This window comes from Cetorhinus maximus, chromosome 16 (assembly GCF_964194155.1).
Source record: "Cetorhinus maximus chromosome 16, sCetMax3.hap1.1, whole genome shotgun sequence".
NCBI lineage: Eukaryota > Metazoa > Chordata > Chondrichthyes > Lamniformes > Cetorhinidae > Cetorhinus > Cetorhinus maximus.
The window spans coordinates 29954824-29971674 of record NC_135894.1 but is presented as its reverse complement, the minus strand read 5'-3'; the positions used below and the strand labels follow the sequence as shown (position 1 = coordinate 29971674).

The window sequence follows — 16851 nt, the reverse complement described above, 5'->3', positions numbered from 1 at the left end:
ATCAGTGGCTAGGTGAGCATTTATTGTCCAGCCTTAATTGCCATTGAGAAGGTGGCAGTGAGCTGCCTGGTTGAGCTTCTACAGTCCATGTGGTGAAGGTGCAGTTATTAAGGGAGTTCCAGGATTTTGACCAGTGAAGTAACCATCAATATTTTTCCAAGTTATGATGTCATGAGACTTGGAGGAGAACCTTCCAAACTGCTAAAAACTGCAAGCTGGAAAGAATGTTTGGCACTTCACTGAAAACTCCATCCCAAGTTATGCTAGCACAAAAATAAAGCTACTGCAACAAATTCAGTGCCAAGATGCTGCCAATAAGCTCTTTCTTTGCAATGCATCATCTCCAACTCTTTGTAGTCTCCAAGCTCATCTGAAGATTGAATATGGCTCCCACACCTGGCCATGCGTCTGATATTTCTCCCAGGTTTCTTGACTGGATACAAGAAAAGCTCGTCTCCAGCTAGCCTCCAACTAATAACTTCCTTGAACACTTCTTGTGTCTCTACTTTCTCAACACTATCAGAGTCAGTGTTCTTCTGACCCTTGATGTGCTAGTCCTTCTAAGCTGGAAAAAGGTCATGCTGGCACTCTTACTCTTAATTCATTCCATGTCAGGACCTTGAAATGTACCACCTTCAGTCCAACTACACTGCCAAACTTTGTTGTCACCCTTTCCTGATTGACTTCTTCATCTACTCATTTCAGACCAGGCCTTGGCCTCTTATACTTTCCACAGTGACGCGATTGAACTGGTACGTTTCTAAATTCGAATCAATATGCCCCAATATCACACTATACTCGTCTCCTATATAGGGTTCAATATATTTCCAAGTTTGACAATTTTAAAAATGAACATCACTGAACAGGATGACAGGCTGATCATTGGGATTAAGGATCTGATGGCACAGTATAGGTCGAGAATCGTCTATCCAAAATCTCGGGGCCAATTGCGTTTCAGATTTCAGATCATTTTGGTTTTCGGCTACCGCATGTAGGACTAGGTCTAATTATATGACAATGGCCAAAGCTTACTCTAGCTATAGCCTAAAGCAGGTTTGTCCAACCGTTTCATGCGAGGGGCCACATTTCAAATTTTTTCTCACTCGAGGGACCGAAAGATGAGGCTTGGCGCAACATTAAAAATGAACTTCAATAAAACGTTGAGGTATAAAGAAAATAAATAACTTGCTGAGGAAAAATAAAGGAATTTCGAAGCAAAAAATTGATAATTTAAAATAATGAGTAATTAATAAAGATGACCATTAGAGCTTAAGAGGGTAAAACTATGTTTTTCCGGCTCACACTCAGTCTCAGGGTTCTTAATCACTCACCCTCACCCACTGAGTTGGTGTGAGTGTGTTGGTGTGTGGGGATGAGTGTGAGTGTGAATGCTGAGACTGGAAGTGAGCCAGACTCTCACTCTCATGCACACACTCTCTCAAGCTCTCGTGCCCTTGCTCACTCACTCCCACACACATGCACACTCGCAACCGCACGTGCTCTCCCACCCACTCACTACCCCCAACGAGCACATCCCCTCCTGCGCCCCTCGCCACCCCACGCCCACATTCCTTCCCGCAGCCCTCCTTCCTTGCCACCCCATGCGTGCACTCCTGCGCCCCTCCTTCCTTGACACACGTGCCCCCTCATCCGCATTCGCCCACACACAGGCACTCCAGCTCTTCCCATGGCTGCCGCCCTGCCCCCATGCTGAACGGCCACTTTGACTCTTCCCTCCTACCCTGAAACCCCCCTCCCTCTCCAGCAGACTCAACTTTGTGGTCACGCCATATTTTTGGGCCTCGGGCTGAAGAAAGCTGCTCCTCCAATCAGAAACTGGTTTTATCCCACATTTGCTGCTGATTGGCTCACTCGTGATCCTAGCAACAGCAAACGTAAAGAGAGAAATGGCCTGTGATTGGAGGAGCAGTTCTTTAAAGAATCTTCAAATTCACTTACCAACATTTTGAACACGGGGTGCGCGAGCCAGATAGAGAGGCCTGGCGGACCTCAGACACGTGTTGGACAAGCCTGCTCTGAAGTAACAATGGCTAGAAAAGTCAGATGATTCACTGAATAATAGATACAGGGTACCTGCAGTAAGTCCCCACCCGTGGCACCATCCATGATTCTGTGAGGAAGGTAAACAGTGTAGAGAAACAACTAGACTTTCCACACTGAAGGTCAGGTGCGGTCGGTGAGGTTCGAGTCAGTTCAGGTCAGGGACTTCCCACTCTAAAGGTCGATGAGGTTCAAAAAAAGTGCGGATTTTGGATGTGTTCGGTTTTCAGATTTGCAGATAAAGGATACTCAACCTGTATAGATGTCATGTATCTTCAACTCCTGTATTTTTATCATCTAGGTCATCATCTTTACTCTACATCTCACACAATCTTTACCATTCTTGATATGCCTCCCGCTTAAGCAAAGAAATGTAAATAGCTTTCTCACTGTTGTATGCCAGTGTTTTACCTCCAAATGAGTCAAGGTCTTCAAGGATCCTGCCAAATCTACATAAGGAAGACAACATTGAGTTTCAATACTAGAACATTAGATGTAAAAGGTTTGGTGTTGAAGTTATTAGGTAACTGAAGCTGTAAATCATAACGGATCAGCTGTGTACCTTACATGCTTATGTACATTCAGGTATTTTTCTCTCAAGCTGGGCTGGCTTCCTAATGGTAGATAAGCCTCCAGATAACTGTCTTTCATTCGTCGATATGGCAAGTCCTCCTGGCTGCAGACCAGTTGATGACTGGATGAAGCTCTTTCCTTTACAGATTGAAGGTGTTCACTGGAAAAGCGTTATGAGAAAACTAGAAATGTAATCAATGTCTAGTGAAGGCTGAATGGAAAGACAGTGATAATGGTGTGAGAGACAAGGGAAAGGTTAAAAGCAGAATAAGAAATAGCACAAACAGAACCAGAGTGATAGTAATGACATGAGGAAGGGGATGGGAGAATATTTCCTTTAAGAACCCTCAGCTATCAAATCCCCATCTTCCCTCCACTTTTAATGGCCCTTGCTTTGGTTGCTGGCTGTAAGGGAGGAAGGGTCACAGGAGCGATGAAGGAAACAACAGATTGAGGGAATGGGATCAAGATGTGATAGGGAAGCATATAGGCCTGGAGAGGTTGTGTAAAGGGGCAGGGATAAAGATGACAATGGGGTATGGAGACAGCTGGGTGAATGAATGAAGTTGGTGGGAGTGACAGGAGGAGACAAGGAAGCAAGGGAGCAGAAGAAGCAAGGATGGAAAGGTGGTGTTGCAGAGCATGAGAAGCAGATTTTGGGGCAAGGGGGCAGGGTACTGCCTGAGCTGCTCTGTGGATGTCTTGCCCAGCAATTCCAGCCTATACGCTAAACAGGTCCCTCCCTAACTCGCAACTAGAAACTAGTCTACATCCAAACCAGCTCTCCCCTTACCATCAATGAAAAGGGGTGAGAGCGTGAAAAAATCCAACAGAGGAGAGCAGAATGAGTCAGAAAGAAAAGGCCCCATACCAACTGAACACCCCCCACCACCACCCTGGCAAGTCTGCAACTCCCCCACCCATCCCCCCAAAACAACTAATCACCCTCCCCCACCAACATCACTCAAGAACCTCCCTACACTGACATCTTCCTGAGCACCCATATCATTCCTTTCCCCCTACCCCAACCTCATTCAGCTTATCCCTCTTCCTCCTCTACCCCACCCTCCTTCAGCATATCCCTCTTCCCCCTCCCCCATCCCACCATCTAACAGCATATCCTTCTTCCCCCTCCCCCACCCTTCCTCAACGTATATGTCTTCCCCACCCTCCTCAGCGTATCGCTCTTCCCCCTCACCCCCATCCTCCCTCAGCATATCTTTCCCCCCCCCGACCTCCCTAAGTATATCCCACTTCCCCCTCCCCCAGCCACCCTCCTCAGCACATCCCTCTTCCCTCCTCCCCAACCCCACCCTCCCTCAGCGTATCCCTCTTCCCCCTCCCTCAGCGTATCCCTCTTTCCCTCCCCCACTTTCCACCTGTGACTCCCTCATCCCCACCCTCCCTGACATCTCCCTCTTCCCCATGTACTTGGCATCTCCCTCATTCACCCTGTCCCATCCTCCATCACATCTCCCTCTTCCCCCACCCCCTCCTCACTGTCACCCTCTTCCTGCACAGACATCTATCATCTTTCTCTCTCACCCCCTTCTCCGCACTGTCAAAATCCTCTTCACCAACCCACCACCCCAGCATCTCCCATTCTGTTCTTCCCCCACCCCACCCCTAACAGACTGTCCCTCTCCCAACCCCCACTGTCTCCGTTTAGGAGTAATGGACATAGTGCTGGAGTAAAATCTGACTCGATTACCACTTCCTCTTTACTAGGATAGTTATATTGCTCAACATCTTGTTTTTTTTATTGCTCCTCTGCATTGGTTGGATAGGTTTAGTATCGGATGCAGCAAGGCTGTCGAGTTTCCTTCAGTTCTAGCTTTAGCTATTTGAATGTTGTACGTGCGTTGTATAATTTTACTTATGTTCAGCACTTTGCACCCGTCAGCATTAAAATGCTACCACAAATACTCTGCCCATCTTGTTTTATAATTCCTCAACTGCCTCATTAGATTAAGCAACAGCTCCTAAGTTTTCATCTGAAAATTTTACCACTCTGAATTAAGTTTCTTAATATGGGTCATTTAAATAAATCAGAAATACTGAGGTTAGGGGTACCCCACTTATTACCACCCAAACGGTTAACGAAATATCACTCAATATCTAAAGACTGTGGATGACTACAGGAGAAAAATGTACATATTTTCATATTCCTATTAATAGAACATACACTTCCAATATACAGTCTCAACTGTTTGGGAACCGCCCTGTCAACATACCTCCAGTTTTTAGATGCGCCAACGATTGTCTCTAGCTTTGACCGTACTGAACAAAAAGAGAACTTAATTATCAAACCAGATTTGCACTTGATCTTGAGAACATTTTTCCTTCAAATACAACTTTCTATTGTTGAACAGATAACAAAGATAACACACACACAAAGTAAAAATCTGAGACTAAATAAGAGAAAACAAAAGTAAAATACTGCAAAATGTTGGAAATCTGTATTATGGACAGAAAATGCTGGAAATGCTCAGCAAGTCAGATAGGATCTGTAGAGGGGAACAATTAACATTTCAAGCCAATAGCCTTTCATGAGTTCTGATTGCATTTGACCTGAAATAATAACTCTGTTTCACTGTCCATAGATGCTGCCTAATCTGTTGAGTGCCCAGCATTTCTGTTTTTAGTTCTATAGATAAGAGGCTCATTCACTCAAGGATACAGTAATAATATAAATTAATGCACTAACTTTAAGTCATTGTATTCTACCAATCTTCAAGATGTATCACTCACCATCGTTCATTAACTGTTTGGAATGCCCTGTAGAGGGAAAACACAAAGAATGACTAAGCTTTGTAGCAAGAGGTCTAAAAGGACCCCAGTCGCAGGTTTACAACTGCAAGTGAATACAACTTAAGCAAATGTTGTAACATAACTAAATACTAACCTAGTATTTTAATCTGCTTTTTTAACACACCATATTTTTTTCTCTAAAATAAATTGGAAAATTATATTATCAACAGTGTGCAATTCATGACTGAACGGAATTTGTCAGTTCATGCTCTCAGACAAGCCCAGCAGTACTGACTTCAGTTACTTTCAATCTTTGGCACTATAGCCCCAATATATGCATCCAGCAATAGTGTGACTAGACTTCAAATGTGTTCAATAACACAAAATAGTGTTTCACAATCTAAAGATTTATGGCAACTGAAATAATGGCAACTGAGTTGAAAGTATCCAATAGCAACGCTCCAAGAATTTTCTTTTATTTGGTCATGGGATGATGGCAATTCCAGCATTTATTGCCCACTCCTAATTGCCCCCAGGAAAGTGGTGATGAGCCACCTTCTTGAACCGCTACACGTTCTTGCAGTCTACAGTGCTGATAGGAAGGGAGTTTGGTTATCAAGGTGGTGGTAATAGGGCACTTGGAAAATCAATGTGTTTAGACAGAGTCAACACAGTTTTATGAAACATCGATTGTACTTGACAAATTTATTGCAGTTTTTAAGGGTGTAACTGGCACAGTAGGCAAGGAGGAAGATGTGGATGTAGAATATTTTGATTTGCTGAAAGCATTTGATAAAGTGCCGTACAAGAGATTGTTACATAAGACTAGAGCTCATGGGATTGAGGATAAGCTAACAGACAGAAAACAGAGACTAGAGGTGACAGGTTGATAGGAATTCAAAATCATGACGGGTCTGGACAGAGTAGTTAGGGAGAAACTGTTCCCATTGGCGAACAGTCAAGAACGAGAGGACACTGATTTAAGGTGACCGGCAAAAGAAACAACAGTGACATGAAGAAAAACCACTTTACATAGCGAGTGGTTAGGATCTTGTCAATTAAAAGAAAGAACAATCAGGTTGGTCATGTGCTTACCAGCAACCAATAAGATTGCTAGAAAGTGCCATGAATAGAACAATCAAGTGGAGAGCAACTGGCAGATGTCATGTGATCTTTACTGGCCCATTAGATGATTGAAAAGAGAAAGACATCAATATTTATTACACAAGACGGTGAGACATTTCATTATTTGTATTATAGAAAAACTCTGTGGTAGCCAAAATAAGATGACTGGCTCAATACCTTCAGTCAGATCTGGGGAACATCCCCCAGGATGCAGACTCGCAGATAGGGAGGTACATGACCTGACGAGAACAGAAGAAATACTCCGGATCATCCAATGCCTTTTAAAACAAAACACATTATTTTGCAGTTTTAGAAAAAATTTGAAATTTTAAACTTTCTCTCCTCCTTTAAAATGCTCCTTAAAAATACCTCTTGGACAAAATCTTCAGTCACCATCTTAATATTGCCATCTATGACTAGGTTAACTTTTTATCTGATTACATAGTTGTTAAGCGCCTTAAGACATTTTACTATCTCAAGATGTTATATGAAGGTAAATTATTATTTTTCTGACTATACATAGCAATTGGCATTTTAAGATCCCCAGGTGTATATACATATATGTGCCAGATTAAGATTTGGTTTAATCCCATAAGAACAGAAGAAATAGGAACAGCAGCAGACCCATTGAGCCTGCTCTGCCATTCAATACGACCATGGCTGATCTTGGGCTTCAACTCCATTTTCCCACATGCTCCCCATATCCCTTAGTTCCTTGAGAACACAAAAATCTGTCTATCCCAGCTTTATTCTCTACCCTCTGGGGTAGAGAATTCCAAAGATTCACAACACTTTGAGGGAAGAAATTTCTCATCTCAGTTCTAAATGATCGGCCCCTTAACCTGAGACTGTGTCCCCGTGTTTTACATTCCCTGACCAATGGAAACAATCTCTCAACCTATCAAGCCCCTTCAGAATTTTATACATTTCAATGAGATCGCCTCTCATTCTTCTAAACTCCAGAGAATATAGACCCAATTTACTCAGCCTCTCATCACAGGACAATCCCCTCAACCATATGATTAAAGTTTTAGCTTCCTTTTACTCAATGTCTTGTGGATTTGTACTGTAGTTAACAATAATGAACTGGATACCTTGGGTACTCTAGATTTAATGTGTCAGGGTATAATTTAACTGGCACTGCTGTTTAGCTTCTGCTGAGGTGTAAGATGTGGGTTGCAGAATGTACAATTCATGACTATTGATTTATTTCTGCAGCCTTTTTTAAAAACAAGACACCAAGATAAGAAGTGAGACAAAAGATCTCTGGATGATTGATTACATCCCAGATGATAAGCAAGTTTTCATCTGCTCTTTTGAAGAAACCATATTTTGACAATCTTGTTCACAATAGCATTTTCATGCCATAATGAATCAAGGAAATATATTGAGAGAGACTTGGGGCCTTTAAAGATCTGGAGTTTTCCTTGACAATTTGTAGAGCTGGGATCAGAAGGATCAACAAAGGTTACAACTTTACTCTGGAAAAGTTGGAGTAATCACATTTATTTTTCTGTATGTCGACTGCTCAAAGACACTGCATGCATCTGGACTTTGTAACAAAATCAGTTTATGATGTTTGACCATCATATTTGGTATCGCATTCCCATGCCAACCGATGTCCTCTACTCATGCCCACAGCCCTTTAAAGCTTCTGTGCCAACACGTGCCACCCATCCACCCACCTCACTTTCCACTTACACTCTCCATGCCAACTCACCCAGTACCCACCATGGGCAGACCTCAGGACCCATGCTGAGATTAAATGAAGTTCGTCTATTGATGAATTCACTATTTCAAAAATCAACACTGACTAAAAACCCATTCATTACATTTAACTTCCTTTGAAATAAATGCTTATTTTTATAAGGGATTATAGTCCCACTTCAAAGACTTTATAACCACTTGGAGCTGCCAATCAAACTGAACTGGCAGGCACCCCACTGTGATAATGATAGGTTATGAAATCAGACATGCAGCATCAATATTATAAGTCTAGCCCTCAGGCTTATGTCAACACACAGAGTGAAATAGCAAGCACACTTTTTTCTGTAAAGCTACAGCTTTTTTCAAATATTTAAAGGGCAGGGGCTTTCAACATCTTAACAGTTCCTGCTGACAGCTCCAATGAGTTTATGCACATTCATGTCTAATTTTAGGAATCCCAAAGGGCACCTGACCTCTTCCAAAGGTATCCTGGGACCATTTTCAAAAGGGTACCTTACTTCTCCAAAAAGGTACCCTACCTCTCCAAAGAACTCCATTGAGCTTGGATTTTCCCCTACCAAGTCTGAAGTTCACAAGTCATGTTTTGGACATCCCGCTAGCAAAAATCAGATCAGCCTGAAGGCAACTGCACTTTATCATGTGCAGTTGCCTCCATGAACTTCGGATGTACTATTACGAAACCACCCCGACTACCCCCCCAACCCCCGCAAAAATGGTGGGGGTCAGTTTTAGGCTTGTAATTCAGGATTTGTGTCTCTACGGCTAAGATGGAGAGCCTCTATATGTGTGTGTGAAAATTCAGGCCCTTGTGTACACAATTTGGGATTATGTAAAATACTGTACTCTCATTTTAAGATTTTGCCATCAAAGAAGTGGGAGGATTAAGGGATGCCTTTGAGCTTTCATAAAAAAAGCACACTTTTTGGGTTAAAAACAAATAGTATGGATTAATTTTGACTAGTTTACATAATGCCACTGCTCAAATGCAATTCTTTGAAAAAGGTAAAGGCAACTTTGGAGAATTACCGAGTTACAGTTGGAACATTTTTGAAGTTTTTTTTATTGACTTAGTGGCACCTCTGCAGCTGCTATCCTAACTCCTCCCCAAATTCCAATGCCTCTTCCCCATCTCAAAGGAATAATTAACCCTTTACTTCTTCTTGCCACATTACAGTGCTAAAGGAAAAACATACTGCATTAATTTATTGAAGTTCTAGCTTCCAACTGCAAAGGTACTTGTGGAACAAAAGCAAACATCAGGACAGATTTGCAAGAATTCCAAATTTCAAAGGGAACAACAATTTATACTGCATGAGAAGTTGGTGCTGATTGGTTGGCAAAATCTCATGCAATATAAATTGTTGTTCCCTTTGAGAATAATATTAGCTGTTGATGATAAAACTGGAGTATAGAAAGCGAAATCAATATGCATGTTGAAGGGTGATGTACACAGGGAATGTGAATCATCTTCAGACATTACTGAGGGGAAAAGAAGGGTTCTGGATTGCACCAGTCAGGTTGATCAATGGAGCTTAATGTTTGAAGCAATGAAGATGCTGCATTATACACCATTTGCATGTTTTGATAGTTAGCATTTTGCCTGACAGAAATGACAACAAAAACGAGAATGACTGAATTTGAGGATCGAGTATTGGCACCTGCTGGCACCCAGTGTTACACTAATTCATGTAAAGGTTACGCTTCAGACAGAAGCTTTATGAGCGGTTGTAAATTTTGGCCATAGAGGAATTGTGGGGTTAAATGGTTAACACAGGATGTAACCATAGAGCAGATGACTTTGAATTTGCTAAATTAATACTTTGGGTAAGGTTTTTGTCTCAAGTTATTTTCTTTGTCCAGATGGGAACAATTGTAGAATACGTCAATTAGGGTTTGGTGGGCTTAGAGTCTAGTGAGAAGTTTAAAACTCGAGTCTGAACAACTAAAAATGGTGGGGTTGTCGAATTGTAAGTGAGGAATCAGAAAGGGATTCTTCACCTTCAGAGAGGACTGTAAGACACCTTAATTGTGAATACACACACAGGGTTAGGATTTGATTTAATCTCAACTGATCAAAATTAGTGCTTCCTTTATACTTAAAAATGGCTTCTGAGCTTGTACTATAGCTAGAGTTAATGAAATGGTTAAAGTTGTTCATTCCCAGGATGCGTTAGGATTTGAAGTGTCAGAGTACAATTTAGTCAACTGTTTAGTTTCTGGGAGGTGGTGTGGTGGTAATGTCAATGGACTAGTAATCCAGAGACCCAGGAGATATGGGTTCATATTCCACCACAGCAGCTGGTGGAATTTAATTTCAGTTAATAAATCTGGAATTAGAAAGCTAGTCTCAGTAATGGTGACCGTGAAACTATCATCAATTGTTGCAAAAGCCCATCTGGTTCACTTCCCATCCTTTAGGGAAGGAAATTTGTGATCCTTACCTGGTCTGGCCTATATGTGACTCCAGACCCACAGCAATGTGGTTGACTCTGAAATGGCCTAGCAAGCCTTTCAGCTGATGGGCAATTAGGGATGGACAACAAAGGCTGTCCTTGCCAGCAATGCCCACATGCCATGAAAGAATAAAGAAAAAAATGCATATGGGTTGCAGGATGTGAGATTTGTGCCTGTTGACTTATTTTTGTGGTCACATTGTGAAGTGACATAGCCAACCAACCCAGGCAGTCTTCAGGTAGGAAGTGAGACAATGGAGCTCATATGATTGACAAAGAAACACTATAGCATCTTTCATGATCTCAGGTGTTTTACACACAATGGGGTACTCTATGGAAGTGTCATTATTGTTATAATGTAGGAAACACAGCAGCCAATTTGTACACAGCAAGCTCCCACAACCAGCAATATGATAATGACCAGATTATATAATTTTGCGATATTAATTGAGGGATAAATATTGGCTGGGACACTGGGGATAACTCTCCTGCTCTTCTTCAATTTAGTGGCATGGGATAATTTACATCCACCTTAAAGGTGGCTTTTCTTTGATACAACAATCTTCAACCAGAAGTGCTGAGTAGATGATCCATCTCAGCCGGAGGAGGAGGAGGAGGACCCCAGTATCACAGATGCCAGTCTTCAGCTAATTCAATTCACTCCACATAATATCAAGAAACGGCTGAAGGCTCTGGATACTGCAAAAGCTGTGGGTCCTGACAATAGTCTGGCAATAGTACTGAAGACTTGTGCTCCAGAACTTGCTGCGCCCCTAGCCAAGCTGTTCCAGTACAGCTACAACGCTGACATCTACCTGGCTATGCGGAAAATTGTCCAGGTATGTCTTGCACACAAAAAGCAGGACAAATCCAACCCGGCCAATTACCGCCTCATCAGTCTACTCTCAATTATCGGAAGGGGTCATGGACAGTGCTATGAAGTGGCATTTGTTTAAGAATAACCTGCTCACTGACGCTCAGTTTGGGTTCCACCAAGGCCACTCATTCCCTGACTTCATTACAGCCTTGATTCAAACATGGACAAAAGAGCTGAGCTCCCGAGGTGAGGTGAGAGTGACTCCCCTTGACATCAAGCATTTGACAGAGCTCTAGCAGAACTAGAGTCAATGGGAATCAGGGGGAAAACTCTCAGCTGGTTGGAGTCATACTTAGTACAAAGGAAGATGGTTGTGGTTGTTGGAGGTCAATCATCTCAATCCCAGGGCATCACTGCAGGAGTTCCTCAGGGTAGTGTCCTAGGGCCAACCATCTTCAATTGCTTCATCAATGACCTTCCATCCATCATAAGGTCAGAAGTGAGGATGTTCACTGATGATTGCACAATGTTGAGCACTATTCACAACTCCTCAGATACTGAAGCAGTCCATGTCCAAATGCAGCAAGACCTGGACAATATCCAGGCTTGGGCTGACAAGTGGCAAATAACATCCGTGCCACACAAGTGCTGGGCAATGACCATCTCCAACAAGAGAGAATCTAACCATAGCCCCTTGACATTCAATTACCAACACTAAACCGTCCACTATCAACATCCTGGGAGTTAGCACTGACCAGAAACGGAACTGGACTAGCCACATAAATATCGTGGCTACAAGACCGGGTCAGAGGCTAGGAATCCTGCGGCGAGTAACTCACCTCCTGGTTCCCCAAAGCCTGTCCACCATCTACAAGGCACAAGCCAGGGAGGTGATGGAATACTCCCCACTTGCCTGGACGAGTGTAGCTCTAACAACACTCAAGAAGCTTGACACCATCCAAGACAACCTGCTTGATTGGCACCCCATCCACAAACATTCACTCCCTCCACCACTGATGCACAGTGGCAGCAGTGTGTACCATCTACAAGATGCAATGCAGGAACTCACCAAAGCTCCTTTGACAGCACCTTCCAAACCCATGACCACTACCATCTAGAAGGACAAGGGCCGCAGATACATGGGAACACCACCACCTGGAAGTTCCCCTCCAAACCACTCACCATCCTGACTTGGAAATATATCACCGTTCCTTCACTGTCACTGGGTCAAAATCCTGGAACTCCCTCCCTAACAGCACTGTGGGTGTACCTACACCACATGGACTGCAGCAGTTCAAGGTGGCAGCTCACCACCACCTTCTCAAGGACAATTAGAGATGGGCAATAAATGCTGACCTAGCCAGCGACACCCACATTGCATGAATAGTAAAAAATCATCCAAAAGATGGCACTTCTCATTGTACAGCACTCCTTTAGTACTGCGCTGGAGTTTCAGCTAAGACTTGTGTGAAGCCATGGAGTAGAACTTGAACCCACAACTTTCTGACTCAGGTGTAAGTGTTACCAACTGAACCATGCTGACACTGTTACATCATAGATGGTAAGCAAATTTTCATCTGGAAATTAGCCATTTCTAAAGATCTTTTTCACAATAGCACCTGTCATGCCATTATACAATTACAGTTTGCATGCCTAGGGGTCTATAAAATGCTTGTGCTTTCCTTAACTTGTAGAGCCAGGATTAGAAGGATTAATAAGGATTATGGCTCTACCCAGGGAATAACTGGTAATTGCATTTATTTCTTTCTATTTCTACTGCTGAAAGACAAGGTGTGTGAATAGATTTGGTTGAATACAATAAACAAATTTTATTGCAATCATTTAGGCATCTTATTCAAATGTTCTTGCCACATAGCATCAATTTCTGACAAATTCCTAAAATATGCTGCATTTCAGGAAGTCAACTGCACCTTCCAAAAAAAAAGTGAGATTATATATTGCATCATTTGTGGGAAGACAGTAGCCTAATGACAATGCTACTGGACTAGTAATCCAGAGGCCCAGACTAATGTTCTGGGGTCAGGGGTTCAAATCCCACCATGGCAGCTGGTGAAATTTAAAATCAATTAACAAGAATTTTGGAATTGAAAGTTCGTCTCAGTAATGGTGACATACGAACATATGTACAAATTAGGAGTAGGCCACTCAGCCCTTCGAGCTTGTTCTGCCATTCAATAAGATCATGGCTGATCTGATTGCAACCTCCCGCCTATCCCCAATAGCCTTTCACTCCCTTGTTTATCAAGAATCTATCTAGCTCTGCCTTGAAAATATTCAAAGACTCTGCCTTTTGAGGAAGAGAGTTCCAAAGACTCATAACCCTCAGAGAAAAAATTCTCCTCATGTCTTAAATGGACAACCCCTTATTTTTAAGCAGTGACCCCTAGTTCTAAATTCGCCCACAAGAGGAAACATCCTTTACACATCCACCCTGCCAAGACCCCTTGGGGTCTTAAACGTTTCAATCAAGTCACCTCTTACTCTTTTAAATTCCAGTGGATACAAGCCTAAACTGTCCAGCCTTTCCTCATAAGACAACCTGCCCATTCCAGGTATTAGTCTAGTAAACCTTCTCTGAACTGCTTCTACTGCATTTACATCCTTTCTTAAATAAGGAGACCAATACAGTACTCCAGATGTGGTCTCACCAATGCCCTGCACAACCGAAGCATAGCCTTCCTACTTTTGTATTCAATTCCCCTCACAATAAACAATAACATTCTATTAGCTTCCCTAATTACTTGCTGTACTGCATACTAACCCTTTGCGATTCATGCACTAGGACACCGAGATCCCTCTGCATCTCAGAGCTCTGCAATCGCTTTTTTATTCTTCCTACCATGAAACTATCATTTTTGTAAAACCCCACTAATATTCTTTAGGGAAGGAAATCTGCTGTTCTTACCTGATATGGCTTACATGTGACTCCAGACCCACACCAATGTGGTTGACTTAACTGCCCTAAGAAATGGCCTAACAAGCTACTCAGTTAAAGTGCAATTAAGGATGGGCAACAAACACTGGCTTTGTCAGTGACGTTCACATCCCATGTAAGAATAATTTTTAAAAATTTCATCTTCCTGGTTACAAACACTGACAGAGGACACTACAATACAAAAAACTGTTGTATTTATATAGGACTGTAACAACCTCAGAACATTCCAAAGTACTTTACAACCAATAAAGTCTTTTCTGAAGTTCAGTCATTGCTGTAGACTGCCAATTTGCATACAACAGGCTCCCATGAACAGCAACAAGATAACAGACCAGACGATTTTTTATGATGCCAGTTGAGTGATAAATATTGGCCAGGGCAGCAGGGAAAACTCCTCTGCTCTTCATCAAATAGTGCCAAGAGATTTTTTGTTTGAGCGCGAGGGGGAAGAAGGGGTCTCAGTTGAATAGCTCATTCAAAAAAACGGTGCCTCCAACAGTTCAACAGTACTGCATCCGAGTGCTGGTCAGAATTTTGTGCTGGAGTCTCTGACGTGGGGTTTGAACCTATAACAAGCCACTGCTGACAAAATATTTCCAGCACAAAATAATTTCTGTCCAAGCATCTGAAGTGTGATATGAAATGAAAGTTAATTGCCCCACAAAGGGATAACTCCAGCAACAGCTGAAAACATGGCATCATGGCATGGTTACCACACCATCTAAAGTGAGCATCATGGCCCTTTGGAAAAATGATTTTAAAAAGGGTCTCTGACCACAGTCAGCACAGTTTAAAAAAAAACCCACACACCCACTTTGATCATCTGAAAAGGTACAAAAAGCAGCTTTATGTGCTGCCTCTGAACACAAAGCTAATATGTGGTGAGGACGCCTCACCCGCCTCAGATTACTGGCTCTGACCTACCAGGAAATTTGGGAGACACACCCATCCCCAATCCCAGAACTAAAGTCCTGGCCTATTCCCCCCGGGGGAAATGTTGATCTGGTCGGTCAGTGGGTCCATCACCCGCCCCGCCCCAGTGAAAACCCCTCTCCCCATACTGAGCAGTATCCCGGCCCGCTGGCGGCCGGCACCCACCTGTGCCTCAGGTACATGATGCCCTAGCGAGTAGACACCACCTTCTCCACACAGTCCCCCCACGACAAACGGAGCCGCGCTGCTTATGTCATCGCGCAGCCCCACCCCTCCTGATGTCATCGGGACGCCAGCTCTGCCGTCAATCACACCAGTCACGTGGGTTCAGCCTCAAGGCTGTTCTCCTGCAGCCAGCTGAAGCGCTATCTTGTGTCTGTTCTTTCGATTTGCCCACCAAAATACAAGGCAGCTGTGGAAAAACATCAAACCAGTACTATAGCAAATGATCCAGTTGCAGAGTAATCCTAAAACAATTGATGGCGTTGGACAATTCACTCAGGGAGCCTGAGTTGCTGTGGCAACATGCACTTTTACATGCATGTTGTAGTCTGGAGTTGTGGATAGTGATGGTAGAAGCTCAAATGTTCTTCCCATCACATTGGGCCGATCATGAATCTCTCCCATTCTTACCACCTGCCATTGGCGTGTGTTCGAAGGATACTCAACCTGTTTGGCCACATTATGAAGTCACCTTCCTTGGCCATCAAGTCCTGGAGTGGGACTCAAACCTGGAGCTTCTGGCTCAGAGGTAGGGGCACTACCCACTGTACCACAAAACCATCCCCAAAGCACTTAACAAAAATGAATCCCTCGCATAGCGAAAAAATCTTGCACGCACAAAGGTTCTCCTGCTTATCTCCCATGATTTCAGCAGTAGAACCCTCATACAAATTCACCCAATTTCTGCTTTGGTGGTGTTGTCGAGGAAAATGTCACCAGGACAACATGGTCTTCATATTATACTATAGAATCTTCATTCAGAAAAGACAGACTGCCCTCAGTTTAATACTCAGTACTCCTTTGGATTGTCAACCTGGAAGATGCATTCAAAGCCTAAAATGAGAATTGAACCCACAGCTTTCTGACTCAGAGGTAAGAGGGCTACTAACTGAGCCAAACAGGCAATCATAAAGGAATAACTGAAGCAAAAACAAAAATAGCTGGAAAAACTCAGCAGGTTTGACAGCATCTGCGGAGAGGAACACAGTTAACGTTTCGAGTCCGTATGACTCTTCATCAGAACTAAAGAAAAATAGAAATCAGGTAAAATTTAAGCTGTTTGAGGGGGGGTGGAATAGGTAGAGCTAATATCACCACTGTCAACACCCCTTTGTCCTTTTGTCTATGACATCTTTGGCAATCTCTTCTTTGCCTCCACCTATCACTGGCCTTCTATCCAGCTCTACCTGTCCCACCCCCTCAAACAGCTTATATTTCACCTCATTTCTATT

General features: G+C 43.0%; 1 protein-coding gene across 3 annotated transcripts in view; it reads right to left on the bottom strand.

Annotated features, from left to right (window-relative positions):
- Positions 1–15670, bottom strand: part of LOC144691477 (acyl-coenzyme A thioesterase 9, mitochondrial-like) — a 60504-nt gene extending 44834 nt beyond the window's left edge. Inside the window, exons 1-6 of one of the 3 annotated variants that reach the window (XM_078559593.1) lie at positions 15563–15670; positions 6688–6788; positions 5386–5412; positions 4869–4914; positions 2624–2794; positions 2473–2510 (exon numbers count right to left, since the gene is read on the bottom strand). In XM_078559593.1, the coding sequence (XP_078415719.1) occupies positions 2473–2510; positions 2624–2794; positions 4869–4914; positions 5386–5412; positions 6688–6788; positions 15563–15579 (400 nt within the window). In that variant the 5' untranslated portion in view covers positions 15580–15670. Of the gene's footprint in view, positions 1–2472; positions 2511–2623; positions 2795–4868; positions 4915–5385; positions 5413–5539; positions 5583–6687; positions 6791–15562 lie in introns of those variants that run through there. The other 2 variants (XM_078559594.1, XM_078559595.1) reach the window with 2 other exon arrangements.
- Positions 15671–16851: the final 1181 nt, after the last annotated feature.